We start from the raw sequence: 14722 nt of genomic DNA on the forward strand, positions 1-14722 counted from the left end.
CCAGGAGGCGATTCAGAGACCCCGTGGGGCCCAGCTCAGCCATCCCAACGTACCCTCTAAAAGGGAATGAAGCTCAATTTGTGTATTTCGGTTGCTCCATCAAGAGTGAGAATAGGCCTCTCTGTTCTTAACGCATTGCGGGATCAAACGCAAGGCGGAGCACCTCGCTGGCAAGCCTTTCAGGCCCCAGACCCAGCCAGGAGAGTGCGCATCCTTACGCTTGGATTCCGAGCACTTTTGGGTCACTCGAATGGGTATCCACGCATATCCACCAAGACAGTTGTTTCCCAGCCATGACCACAACATCAGGTCAGTAAGTGTTTGCATTGCCACCTTCCCCTACTTCATCCTTGGAAAGAAAAAAAAAGAGTGCCCAGCCATCAACCTTTTTCAGACAGGGAGCTACCTACACACTCGGTCTCTGCCTACATGCCAACCCTGATTGCGTGGGTACCTGGCTAGGAGCAAGCGCTTGACTTACTACAGCCTCCTGGAGTGCTCTGGGATCTTTGCCTCTCCCACGCCGTACTGTACCCCGGTACTGGCTGTAGCCACCACAGCACCTCTAAACCAGCCTTCGAGCTACCCCAAAATATCCAAGTGATTCTTTCAAATTGAGATTTCAGAAGACATTGTTTGCAGCTGGCTGCTCGGCCGCCCCTAAAGGCCTTCACCAGTGCTCAGTCAACCCACAGGACCCGGTGCTCGTTCCTGAACTGCTGGGGACGTTCGCCCCCCACCTCTGTATAAGGTATCAGAGGAGCAATCCCACCCCATAGCGCTTTAAACAGCAGTTTCAAGGCAGCTGAAGCAGGGGTAATAAAAATATCTATTTATCAAGTCCTACTAGGACCTTCCACAGTTTAAAATAGAAATTACACTGCAAGTCTCTCTCTACCATAGTTAAGGCATTTTCTGCACCGCCTATTCACCAGCTAAAATAAAGTCCCCTTTGTGTTTTGGCTGTCACCTGTTAGAATGCCATCTGCCATCAGGTCCTGGATTCTGTTAATTGCATCCTTTTCAGAAGGGAAAGAGGAATAACAAATTGATCAAGAGGAAGGCAAAAAGCATTTCACACATTCGGATAAACTACAGATGGAGGCTTACATTTAATTCCTCAGCGTTAAAGACTTCAGTGAAGGATACACATCGGTATTTCCACACAGATAGATGCAGCAAGGCCTCAGAAGGCTGAAGTGCGCTTCTGCAATTTTGGAGTGTTCAAATAACTTCTCTATCCCCCAAAAGAGACTTTAATTGCTACGTTAGCTGTCAGGTTTATGGAAGTGGGGTGGTTATACACATCTTCCCAGGGCAAAGCTGTACAGCGCCAATGCAACGTGCAAGTTCCATGAAATACACTGAGGTACTTCTCCAAGAACCTGGCTACACTCAATACATTCCAGAGCTTTTTCTGTTTTTTCCTGCTCTGTTTAAGAGGAAACCCCTTTTTGCCAATCCAATGAACAACTTGTTGAATTTATTGCTGCGTTAACTCTATAGTTACCCCATAGTTCCACTACCCCTTAAGCTAGTACACAAGCCCTGCTTTCCACAATTCTGTCTCTCTCCCTTTCTTGCCTTTATGTGACTGCAGAAGCAAGTTCTAGTTTAGATTTCAACCAGATGAATTCCCTTAACCAGCTCACTGCATGCTTAAATGAAGTTCTGGTTTAGGAGAAAGGCAGGGGCACAGCAGCCTACACCTACAGCAGGGTAAGCTACTGTGAAGGGGCACCCCAAGATCAGATGAGGTACAGAACAACAGAAAACATTGGTCATTTAGAAATATATGTCAAATGTGCTCAAATTAAAATAAGCCAAGCCACAACTATTCTTCAGAGTCAAAACATAAAATGTTTAGAGAACAGAAATAGGACAGAGGGTGAAAAAATAAAAAAGTACAGCTATCACACCATGAGCTCACTTTCACAGGCTTATATGGTGCTGAGAGGGACAATATTCTTAATTAATGCACCAGAAGATACAAATTAGGGTGGTCAAACAGCAGAACAGGCTTCCTAGAGAGGTGGTCGATGCCCCAAGCCTGTCAGCGTTGAAGAGGCGTTTGGACAACGCCCTTGATAACACATTTTGACTTTTGGTCAGCCCTGAAGGGGTCAGGAAGTTGGACTAGGTGATCGTTGTAGGTCCCTTCCAACTGAAATATTCTATAATTCTTAAATGTTCTAAGAATACACAAGCAATTGGAGCAAAATCACCCCATCTACTGATTGTCTGCAAACATAAGAATGTTGTCCAATTACGCAGGCAGTGCCTGAATGTGGCTGAGCTCTGCTTTTGGTTCCCAAGTACCCTGAACTGCTCTATTACCAGATCTGCAAACACGACAGGATCCATTCGCCAACCGGCAGCTGTGCAGGAGGCAGACCGAGCACTTTTCGCTGAAACAATCCTGTAAGCCAACAATCCTTCACTGGCTGGCTGGTACTTTGATGAATGGCCACATTTTTAGGGCTGATTTTGCTGAACTTCACCAAAATCCAAGCATTTTCAGTAATGCTGAGACACCTGCATAGATGTTACCCTCATTTACCCACTTTCCCATCCTTTTAAACTCATTGCTTGTGCTTGCACCTCAAAAGTAGTACTTACCTGTGTCCTTAAACCCAAATGTGAAGCCAAGTCCTCCAGCTGGATTACCTTTGTTTTCTATGGAAACAAACAAGAGTTAAATGCAGCTGATGAATTAGAGGGTTAGCTTATTTCTTTTTCTTTCAAATAAAAAAAAAAAATTTAATAGACAAAGTAGAACCTGCCATTTTAACTAACTTTTCCTAGTAAGCACTTTTCTCTGATGAAAAACCCTAACCTAAGTTACTTAAACCACTCTGCTCTGTGGAAAGACTGGGTGCTCTGACCCACTTCAGTGAAGACTCAAATGTATTTGCCAGTGTTTGCCCTGAACCCTTCCTCGTGTCGGGAGGACAGCGTGAGCACAAGCACAATAAACAGCCACGGCTCCGCTCTCCCTGCCACCTGAGCTTCTCAACTGCTACCTTTAATTTCCAGTATGCTTTAGCAAGGTCCCTTTTCTGTTTGAGAGATGTTTCAAAGTACATTTTGAAATGATCACTGGTATGTATCAGTGCATACATAAAAATCCAGACAAGACTGGCAGCATTAAGTGCTTTAGTCTGTTCTACTAATGTCGTGTGTATTAATGCCACCATAATCTTCCTAAGCAAGTGAACACCTTATTAAAATTGTCAGTGCTGGCAGCGTACTGCTCGCGCGCTCCTACGCAGGCAGCACGATGATCTCTGAGGACAAAGGCAGAAGCAGGAACTGCAAGTTTTCGGTTTGCTTTTGAAAGAGATTCTTACTGCAGCCTCTCTCAGGCAGGACGCAGTCACCACTGCTCACATCTGGTTTTATGCTTCTCTGTAGCTCCAGAGAATACACCTGGTGCACTCGTCTGGAGCTACTTGGTTCCTGTTTTCTTATCTGCAAAAGTTTTACAAACTCATCTGTTTAGATGCAGTAAAAGGATGCACTCTTTATAAGGAATTTGGAAAAATAGAAAACTTTTGGAAACTGTTCGGTTAACATTCCAGACTACATCCCTAACAGCCATATACGTACAAGAGCTACATTTACATTATCAGAGGCAATACTTCAAACGAGAAATGCATTTGTTTCTGATCCTGAAAGTACACTGGAAGGGCACTGAAGAAATAAAGAGAGGCTGAAATAGATGAATCTTTTTCGTTAATAGCATCAGACCAAAAAAAGCCATGCACAGACTTAGTAGTTGTGAAGTTCGATGCAGCCAAGCTAGAGAACTGAATACCATGGACTGAACGCATGGAACTGGAACCAGTCCATGGAATTCAGTTCTCAGAGCTGGGAACTGCCAAGATTCGTCACATCTTCTTTTAAAAGGATGGGGGGCGGGGGAGGGTTGGTGCAAAGCCACATAAACGAGAAAAACAGGATTTAAACCTTCACTTTAAGATATTCACCCTCAATGACCAAGTTTACTGGAAGCCTTCCAGGATAGATCCTGCTGTGAATAAGAGCCCAGAGGGTGGGGTGGAATTAGGATGTACTCCCCACACACACTCTGAAATATAAGGACATTGTGAGGTCCCAAGCAAACAAAACACTTTACCACATGCTTCACATTTAAAAGACAGGCTTAACTTTCATAGGGCAAGATACACACATCTACACTTTACTGAATTCATTTAATTTTAGGTATGATTCTGCTGCTGTCCTCAGCAAAGGATGAAATGGAGTGAGAGCTCCCAGGATTAAGATGAGCAGCATTTTTTTTTTTTCCTTATCTTGCAAGCATCATTTTTCTTAAAGAAAAAAAACAGGAAGGGGTAAAGGCTCCCGAGTCCTTCACTATCCCTTTAAAATGTAGTGAAAATGGAGTTCGCTGTTTCACTCCACGGGCTGTAATTCAGATGAATTCAATTATCACCGAGATAATTTGTCCAGTTTGATGGACAAAGCACAAGCTCCGATTTCCCTGGGCCACCAGAGCTGGTGCTCTGCAGCAAGGGAACCGCTCAGCCACTCTTCCACCTCTGCCCACTTCACTGTTAATTTATTTTTTAAGTGCTCAGAGAGCCCACAGAGCTGGTTTGTAAGGTGTGGTGCGCAGCTACAGCCCTGTTGAGTAAAACCCTAAGGCTCCCGTTAAGAATGGGTTATTCTGCTTCTCTGAGAGCAGAGCGGTCAGCTCTGTCGCTTGAGGACCAGCCACCATAAGAAGCAAAGGCACAGGACGGTGACTGCAGCAGAGACGATGCCACAGCCCAAGGTGCGAGGTGGTGATTCTGCAGCAGCCAGGCTGAGGGGCTACTATGAAGGCCCCGAAGGAAGGGAGATGCTTCAGAAAAGCAGAATTGGGGGGTGTGTGTGTGTGTGTGTGTGAATCCTTTTGGTGCCTTTGAGAAAAATCCCGTTTAAAACAATCCCACAAGGCAGAGCTGGAGAAAAGAGGCTGCATTTTATTTCAAACACCCTTCAGAACGAAGCATGGGGTGAGCTACCTCCAGCCAGTTATAGCAGTAAAATAAGTTATTCAACAAAAGAGCTAAATTAAATTTTCTTTTTTAAAATGCCAATCGCTCTTTTCATTTGTAAGTTTTTCAGACAGCTACTAGCAGCATAGCACTGCTTCTTGATATAAGTCAACGGTTTCTGTGAACAGAACAGAAGATGAGTGCTATACATAATCTATATATTAAGCATGCTTTCAAGATTAAAAAAAATAAATACTAAAACTTGTAAAAGAAAGCAATGCCCCAGTTCTGCAACTCATCTCTACATAGGAAGTCAGGTGTCAAAACGCTTCTGAATTAAGTTTTCAGCCCGTGCTTAATTTCTCTGACGTCAAGTAGCAGTGACTAATATAAAACTATACATATGGGCTTAAACGCCAAACTGAGAGTTTGTGACTAAACTGTTCCATCCATCACAACCACCAGGGCAAGGCGCAGAATCAGCCCCTACTGCGTATTCCCTTGGAAACCCTCCCAATTTTAGTGGAAGACCCCAAGGGACACTGAAATATCCTATTGTTCTACCTACTGTTATCCTAGGGCAGCTTGTTTAACAATAAAGAGCAGCACGTTTTCCTTAATCCACAGCTTGGCAGTATCTTGAAAGCCTTAGATGGGAACGGGCGAACTGGGATCACCATGCAGTCCCATTTCTACAGTTAGTAACTGAAACAGAGAGTGGTCTTAACAGACAGGGCCATTTCAAAGTTCCCTTTCAAAGAAATCTCTCGGGCTTCTGTGGAAAACAGCATATTGACCTCGCTGCATGGCTGCAAAGCGAAACGTGCCATCTGATGGTTCATCATCACTCCATGGTTTTACTTAGGCTCTTTAAACATGTCATGCATAGCTTTTCCAATCCACCCTCAGCTTCCTCATCCGCTTTTGGCAGCGCTTCTGGTCAGAGCCGACTGGCTTATGCGGGGGGCTTGGTTACTGAACAGGGGCTATTTTCATTTGGGCTGCAGCAACGAAGGTAAGCCCTAACTCCCAGTGCTACTAGCATTTCCAAAGCACCCCCAGAGATGACGTTGATCAGAAAGCTCTTGACAGATGCAAACCTAGCAGCCTCCCTCGCTGCGGCCCTACGGCAATGGGATACACCACCAGAAGTGCCAGTGACACGGGAGGCAGAGAGCAGCACAGCAAAAGATGCTCGCACCGTAGCTTTGCAGCGACTCTAGAACGATCAAGCCACTGTTCAGGCCTGCATGGCAATCACTCAGATTAACTTCTTGAGGAGAGTTACCCATGAGATAAATCTATTTGTAACTCTGGGGTTTTGCTGGGGCAATGGACATGCAAAACTGGCCCAGAGTTTGAGATTCTGGATTAACAAGATGATTAGGGCATCGCTAAGTATACAAGTGATTTGCTTACTAATGAAGCCTTTCACACACATGCCACACATTGTCAGCTAAGAGTCCAGTTTCCAGTAAAGGAGGAAAGGGATTCATTAGGACAAAAGATTTGCATAACACTGTTAGAGTAAGAGTAGAAAAATGCGTTTGACCTTTGATATACCAATAGTGGAGAAAGAAGCATTTGCCCTTAACAAATCAAAAGTGGAAAACCTCATGAACACACCACAGGTTTTAAATAACCAACCATAAAATATGATGAAAGGAAGACTAATGCACCCTGTTAAAAACAAGTGATACTCTCCTTAAATATCCCTTCCAGACATTAAGACAACATTGCAAATTGCACAGATAAAAACAAGAAAAAGAAAAGGCATGAAAAGTTGGATTGACCTTTATGATGCCAGTGTTTCAGACACAAACGCATCCTGCCAGTGCAGCAATTCTCATTCACGCTGAGCTGAGATGCAGAAACCGTTTGCTAAATCAGTAGCCGGTGTTCACACAGAAAAAGCCTGAATGTCCCAAATCTTAATCAGCAGCAAATGCCGCTGTTCATAAACCCTGAGGGTGATCCACCAGGCACAGAGTTTATAATGCCTGTACTTATGAAAGAGGGCAAGAGCTACCATCCCACCCCAAAAGCTGAGACAGCTGTAATTACAAACCACTTTGACGATGACGGACATGCTCATGCATGGCTAAGTAAATAATGCAGACTTTATCTAAGGTATCGCTTTTGTTACCTGTTGAATATTTAAGTAAATCAAAGAGGAAGTAAAGATTTCCCTTCTTTCTGCAACTCAGCTCTTCGACAAAGATATTTTACACAGCCTAACAAGTATGGAAGGAGGAGAAAGACCAATGGTAGCTTACCTTCACATATTCGAGAAATTCCATTAGAAAGCTGCGAGACTGGATATAGCAAGGACAACAATTGTTATTTTAAACTCACGAACATTAAATGCATCACAAACTTGACAAGTACAAATATTATAGAAGTGTTCAGCTTGCATACATCCAAAGTTTTCAACATACAAACTGAGGGAGATTTTGAACTGGAAAACCAAAGTATATATAGATTTAGTCTTACCCAGGAATTTATGATAGGTATTTTCTAAGACAGAACATGGCTCAAGTACAATTTGTGCTTAAGCATTTTGTGAAAGGAAATCTTTGACTCTTTCACTCTTCGCATCATACATAGCCTGAAATAACCACATCTGGGTGAGTTTGCGCATCGTGTGTTAAGTTACACATACCCACCGAGGACATTTTGTACAGAGGTACAGAGTGATTCAGGAGACGGCTCATGCAGATGGTCAAGTGCAGCCCACAGCTGCGCAACACATGTGGAAGCTCAAGCCGTTTTCAAAGCTAAGCACCTGAAATCCGACATTTTAATACAAGCGGCTCAATTTTCAAAGGCAATGCAAACAATGTGCATTGAAGTTAACAGGAGATCAAGTTACTCTGCAACCCTGGAAATCAATCAGCCTTAATTAACTGCTTAGCTCTGGACTCAGGACCTTAATTGTCAGCATGAGTTTCAGCAGGCTAGCCTCAACAGCACAGGGCAGTCAGCTGTTGTAAGGGGATCCTAAAATGCTTCAGTACCTTATCCTGCACAAGGCAGAAGGGTGGCTCGCCATTTCTGCAAGGCTGGTGTCTCCAAATAACTATGTACCTGTGATTGTTTCTAAAGATGACTTTCAAATCGCCTATATTAAAGTTCTACCTCCCCATTCCTACCAAAGATATCTCATGTTGAGATCCAGGCATCGTCAACTGCCTGCCAAGCTCTTCTGAGTGAGGAACACCCTTCTCTGTTCGCACATATAGAAAGATTAATTTCTCCTTCACAGGCTGGTGTAGGAACACAGGTAATAAACACATTCTAGCTTGAAAGGGTATCTAAAGTGGAACAATATTTAGGTATAATCTGGTCTTCTAACAGGACAGGCACACGTTTTTGAAGGAACTTTCAATAGAAAGTATGCATTTTGCTGTTCTCTGCATCTTAGGAAATTCCCCATCACCAGATACAACTTCTCTTGGTGTTAATCTCGGCATGATGGAGGAATTTATCTCAATGGGATGGGCTCCATAACGAGAACTTGTGATTAATGTCAAGTAGTATTGACTCACTACACACTCCTCAGCCCAAAGCCACTCTCAGTCACGCTAAGGGCAAATCCATTCAATTGAACAGGGTTGCTTTAGCAGAGGAGCAAATGCCCACATGGCGCTGAAAAAAAAAAAAATGCTTACCATGAAATGCATTGGACAGCTCAAATTTGGCAGCTACAGCCCAAGAGCAACTTCAGCAATAGCAATTAAAATTAGTCTAACAGGTTTTCAGCAGACAGAATAAGAACACTGCCTCCCACAACAGTGGAACTTTTTCAAGTTTGCTGTGATATTATGTCAAGCATCACATTTCAACCACCATCCCCAGCAGCGCGTCAGCAGGCAGCCACAGGAGGGGCGTGCTAGAACGTTACGCAGAGTTTGAAATACTATCGACCATAGCAATCATGTGCAATGCTGAATGTACAGTTTTCCACATACAACCCACAAGTACCTAGGCTGCGGTCCTGGGAATTCTCTTAACAGAAGCCTTTTAAGACAAGAGCTTGGTTTTTCATTTGATTTCACAGCAGCTCTGTTGGTGTAGAAAATAAAACCAAAACCAAGCAATTCCTCACAAGATATGTGGACACTACTAAACTCCGTATTTAGCTTTGCTTTCATGTGGCCCACTCTGTATGGGCAGAGCAAAGCTGATGACGGTAAAAGAGTATCTGATTTCCAGGATGAGTTTTATTTCAGTCCTCATGCTAAGGGAGGAGAGAACTCATTTCCAGCGACATACATTTGCCTTAGGACTCTAAACTAACTTGCAGCAGCCTGGAATGAGGGACTGTAGCGTTCCCCAGGAAATACTCCAGGTAATACATGCCATATACAGAATTTAGCTGTTACAAGCAGAACCATTTGGCTGACTCCTATTTTCAAGCTCATTTTACACGAGACAGAATGCAGTAAGGGCAACCTGAGTCTAACAAAGATAAAGGAAACTGCAGTAACAGCCCAACATACATACCTCTTCCTCTGTCATTGATTCTTCAACCCCTTCCTCTTCAACTACAAAACTCTCCTTCAGCTTCAGGTACTCTTCATACTCTCTCTTCTCCTCTTCTTCCTTTGCCTTCCTTTTTTCCTCTTCCTGAACAGAAAAGATGACAAGTGGTCAGTTTGCTCCTCCCCAAATCAGGTTTAGTTTCAAGTAAAGCAGCATCTCTATCTGCAGTCTGGTTTTACTAGGACAGCCAGCAGATAACAAGTTTCTGAAATGAGTCTAAGTTCTCCCTCGATGGCATCATTAATTTCAGAAGCCACCCTTAAGGCAGTAACCATCTCACGTGGTGGTGTAAGCTTGCACAGAATACACCTAGGCTGGTTCCTAACAGATCTGACAGAGGGGAGAAAACCACTCTTATATAGCAACCTGCTTTCTTAATTTGCATGAATATGTTTCTTTTGCAGATCCCGTGACAGGAAGTCCCTGCCCCTAACTGTACTTTGATGCAACACCCACATTTTCAGTCGCTGGCCCCAATTCTGCTCTGACATACACTAGAGTACATGGGGAGTGAGCACAAAGAACAGTGGAGTTACACTGGGGTCCATCTGCGTGCGAGAAGAAGCTGGCCCGTGAAAGCGTTTCAAGCCCAAACTCTTTCTTATGACATACAAGCAAATTATGTCTGCATGGAATGTAAAGAACTGAATAAAGTATTGGAGGCATAGGAGACAAGGTGTGGTTGTATTAAAGAAAGGTTTTTTTCACATGCTTGATTGTTAACCAAAGCCTACAGGCTCTGCTTTTAGTTATTTGCAATAAAAATACTTTATTACCTACCCTGAAAGAAACGTTGAAGTCTTAAAATAAATAAATAAATAATGCCAACCCAGAAAACTCCAAGCCTGACATCAGTGAAATCACAGAATCACAGAATCGCTTAGGCTGAAAAAGGCCTTTAAGATCATCAAGTCCAACCGTAAATGGTGATGCATGCTAGGTAATGTAGAACAGTCACGCATTTGCGCAGCAAAACTGTAATTCAAAGTTTTGGAATGGGATAGATTACTTAAAAAATGTTTTAAATAAGAAGAGGTTTTTACTGGGAGCTCATCAATTTGCAGCTTTCCGTGATTTTCTTTTAAACTTTGTTTTGCTCTTCTCCAAAACACTTTACACATGAAACTTCACACAGAAGAAAAATGTTTCCTTATACAATGGTTACCTTCTGCAGAGAAATGTATGTTTGGACAGCACGTGGTACAACGAGAGTCCAATTTGACTGGCCTCTGGTTGCTAACACATTGCAAAGGCCTGATTAAAACCGAGAAAGAGGGGTTCTTCAAACTTCAGTGGCGGTCCCTGGGCATCCCTTTACTACTAGCACAGGAATTGATCTCTTAAAGAACAACTGTATTGATTTCTAAATGTTTGCCATATTACATCTTTGACACTAATACGGTAATTGCTTCCTTAAATGGCTGGAAAGCAAACACTTGTTCCATTCAAACAGGAAGAGATGGGAACAGGTAATTAAGTATATTGAAAAACGTCCATATTAAAAAAGATGCCGTGTAAGGCTGAAAGCAGAAGGACACCAGAAACGGTCACGGGAAGGTTGCCCTTCAATAAAAACTGAAGAGAAACTGTATCTGGTCCCAGTTGTGTTTAATCAAATGCCCAGAAAGTCACAAGAAGGAATGCTGCCAACATACAAGTATGAGAAAAACAGGACTGAAAGGGTCTTACTGGACGTACAAAGTCAAAACTATTTTTTTAACCGTTATCTCATGAAAAAACCACAGATCTGAGGAAGATCTTGAGATAAGTCAAGACCATTTTCTGGGGCATTCATCACCGTAATGATTAGCAAAAGCCCAACATTAGATTTTTTTTTTTCCCTCATAAGCACTACAGGTGCCAAGAACAACATAACCGTATTTCATTTGGAAGTGACAGCAATTGTTCTTTTCTTGTAAGTGCATTAAATTTAATCTTGATCATGGACATACAAGAATAAGGTTCTTTCTCTGGTCCTTTAGAGAGGTTGTGATTCAACAGGATTTGAAATGAGAAGGAAAAAAACCACAAACCCTATAAATTGCTTTGGAAATAATTTCTAGATTGTTCTTAAAAAAATATTAAGAGAGAGTCCCATTTACAACTGAGAGCAACAACTGAGAAATATTTTCTTGTTTCTGGAAGGTCTAACAACAAATGAACAAGACTTGTTCCTGTCTTCCCTATCTACTTGAAGAACACTACCTCTGATGTGATTAAAGCATGCCAGGACATCAATATCAGTACTTCCATTTCCAACATAGGCAGAAAAGCATCTCTGCTGTGAGACCTGCACAGCACTTGGCTACCAGTCCCTCTTCTGCAGCCTCCCTAAAAGCCGACATGAGGTTGTTTTCCAGATCCTAAATTTTCATGCTACGATCAGCAGAGCATTTCCAGATGGTCTGAGCCACTGCTTTGGGAGTGTCAGCCCTCAAAGCCTCCTGTTTCTGGTGGTTGTAGCCTCCTCCGTAACACTAAGTATTTCCAGAAGCTTTTTCACCTAAGAACTAAAAATCCCAGCCACTTCCTGCAGAGTCTCCCATCCTTTACTACCCAAATCCACCTATGATTCAATCTGTAGAAAAAGAAGGATTTAGCCAAACTGTAACCTAGTTCAAAGCCAAGAGGAGAGATGACTTTGTATAACCGGACTGGGAGAAGTGACCAGGAATAGCTGAGCAGGGGGGACCCCAGCTAAGTCAGGCGCCTGTTAACACTGATTCTCAGCTAATTTTTTCACCACCATGCTAGCACTGTTCTTTCACACGCCCAAGTCATGCAGCAGTTGCAAGGTAGGTGCAGGGTAAAATTTAGGCAGGTTGCATTCCCACAAAAACCAGTCTGTCTGTATGCATAACCCACCCACGGAAACATTCTCAGCACCCCAGGGTCTACTAATGGAACCGAGACCAGTACCTGCTTCGTGCAAGTCATACAGGGGGCACTCAGCTCAAATATAAATTAAAAAAAATCTCACATCTTTGTTCGTCAGGTTTCTTTGCCTCTTGCCATTCTGATCTCATTATCTGCTGTGGAGTTAAGTGGTAAAGCATGTGGCTCAGAGGAGAGATAATAGCTGGGCCACCTCCCTTCAGCAATGGGTGGGGTGGTGGGGAAATCCCAGCATCATGGAAATTTGGTAACTGCAGATGCTCACCTTCAGCTGCTTGCTTGCTTTTTTTTTTTTGAAGCAGGTTTGCTTCTCTCCTCACCCACCTAAATGTTCACTGCATGTGAAGAACACTCCCACTTTGATCATGTCTTTATTGAAAAAAAAAAAAAATGTAATCACTCAAACCTTTCTTCTTCCTCTCCTTTTTCTGACAAAAAGTCCACATTATTGCTGCTCATTGACTCCACCTCTTCATGCTCGCTGTGAGTGTCACGTGCCACCTTGCACGGCAGAGACCTGAGAGCTCCCAGAGCTCCATGCAGCCCGTGGATCTCCAGCACTCTGGGAGACACTTTTCAACACCCTTACCCCTTCCTATACCAGATCTGATCTGTACTGACCTCCCACTGCACCCAGTCCCAGTCCTTCCACTGCTCTCCAGGCTCCCTCTGTCCCATCTGCCCCACCAAGGACCTGGATTTGCTTTGAGGCTCCTTTCAAATCACTACCTTTTTGTTCGCATCGTACCTCGATCACAATGATTACTTCCATGACAACAAAAATATTAATTGTGCCAACTGCACAAGAGCCCAGTCTTTTACCAGCTGAAACCCACAGCATCTTGAAAACTCTTTTAGACTTAGAGCTGGAAGCAGACCTTGACCCTTGGGATCATAAATCCCTCTGGAGTCCTGGGATGCTGCTTGAGTAACTGCCCTGTTCTGGCTGGTTGCCAGATTGCAGCCTTTGAAGGTTTATCGTGCATTACTATTTTTAGTAAAGGGTGAGGACCCTTACAGTACTGTCCAGCAAGAAGATACTGAACCACGGTTTCTAGCTTTCACTGCAGTAACCCAGTTAAGGTGACACTGAGACTAAGCGATATTGGCCTAGAGAGTAAGTAGCTTTTCTGAGAGCTTTGCCTAAGCAGCTTTTCCCGGAGAGGAAACTGCTAGTTGTGTGCTGTGCCATCTCTCCTCCAAATCAGATAAAGGACCAACTTGCTGACAAACAAATCATTTATAGGCAGCTTATTTGACTGCTAAGTAGAAGAGATCTCATTGCTAGTGAGGAAGGTAGAGCAAACACTGCACTCTCTTCAACCACCACCTGCTGCCGGTCGTTCCTTGTTTGTGGCCGTTTCCTTCACATGCAGAATGAGAAAAGGATACTGGATCCTATGCCAAGTGCTTTGAGGTTCCTGGACTAAAGAAAACCTCCTTGTATAACATCCAGTTTTCGTGCTGTTAGTGCAGGTTCTACTGGAAAGGCACTTTACAGTACATAATTCGGCAAAGAGCAGATGGATCTCTAGGATTCCTCACTGTTTAGACACAAAATAAAAAAATACCTTTAGAAAGACAGAATAAGTGTTCTTACCAGTCCTCATCCGCTCAAAATCAGAGTAAGAATGAGTTTTCTGCAAACTTTTCAACTCATACTTCCTTAGGAGAAATTAGTTTTCAGGAAAGTATATACACCTGAAAAATGATGTTAAACTGAAACTAGACAGTAGTCTCCATCAGCCGCCAGAAATCCACTGTTTATGTATCAATAGAGGATATAAATGCCAAACAGATACTGAAAAGCTCTGCTGAGAAGCACACAAATCTCGATGTTCACATAATGCTACACAAAATAACTCAGCAATCAACATTTTAAGACTCGGTGCCTATTTTTACATGATCAAATATCGAATCAAAGAGCCCAAACTTTAGGGATTTCATTCTCAAAAGGTTCAAAAGGACCCTTGGGATCACTTGCCCATCCTCCATTTCTATAGCTCTGAAGACCCAGACCATTTGTATTCAGACACTTAAATGCAAAATTGAAAGCCTGAATAAAATTGCCCTAGTTTGGAAACTTCGGGCACAGCTGGGCTCGAGCAATACAGATCTTGTTTTAATGTAACAGCGAACAAACACCAGTCGCCACTCCTGCTGTGGCCTTTTATTTCACAACAGCTAAAAGCTTGCTCGCTGGAAGACTGGTAGTTTCTCGCCTGCATCAAGCTGTGTTTTGAGAGCAGTCCACTCTGCAATGGATTTGCAGGCACCAC

General features: G+C 43.2%; 1 protein-coding gene across 3 annotated transcripts in view; it reads right to left on the minus strand.

Annotated features, from left to right (window-relative positions):
* The window catches only part of DDRGK1 (DDRGK domain containing 1), a 36025-nt gene that overhangs the window by 1954 nt on the left and 19349 nt on the right, over window positions 1–14722 (minus strand). Inside the window, exons 5-9 of one of the 3 annotated variants that reach the window (XR_004842111.1) lie at window positions 9510–9632; window positions 7280–7318; window positions 2620–2676; window positions 971–1019; window positions 54–349 (exon numbers count right to left, since the gene is read on the minus strand). Coding sequence is in view for 2 of the 3 variants with exons in the window: in XM_035895047.1 (XP_035750940.1) it covers window positions 971–1019; window positions 2620–2676; window positions 7280–7318; window positions 9510–9632 (268 nt within the window). In the remaining variant the exon portion in view is untranslated. The remainder of the gene's footprint in view (window positions 1–53; window positions 350–970; window positions 1020–2619; window positions 2677–7279; window positions 7319–9509; window positions 9633–14722) is intronic. The other 2 variants (XM_035895047.1, XM_035895048.1) reach the window with 2 other exon arrangements.

This window comes from Egretta garzetta, unplaced genomic scaffold (genome assembly GCF_000687185.1).
Source record: "Egretta garzetta isolate BGI_Z169 unplaced genomic scaffold, ASM68718v1 scaffold265, whole genome shotgun sequence".
Classification (NCBI taxonomy): Eukaryota; Metazoa; Chordata; class Aves; order Pelecaniformes; family Ardeidae; genus Egretta; species Egretta garzetta.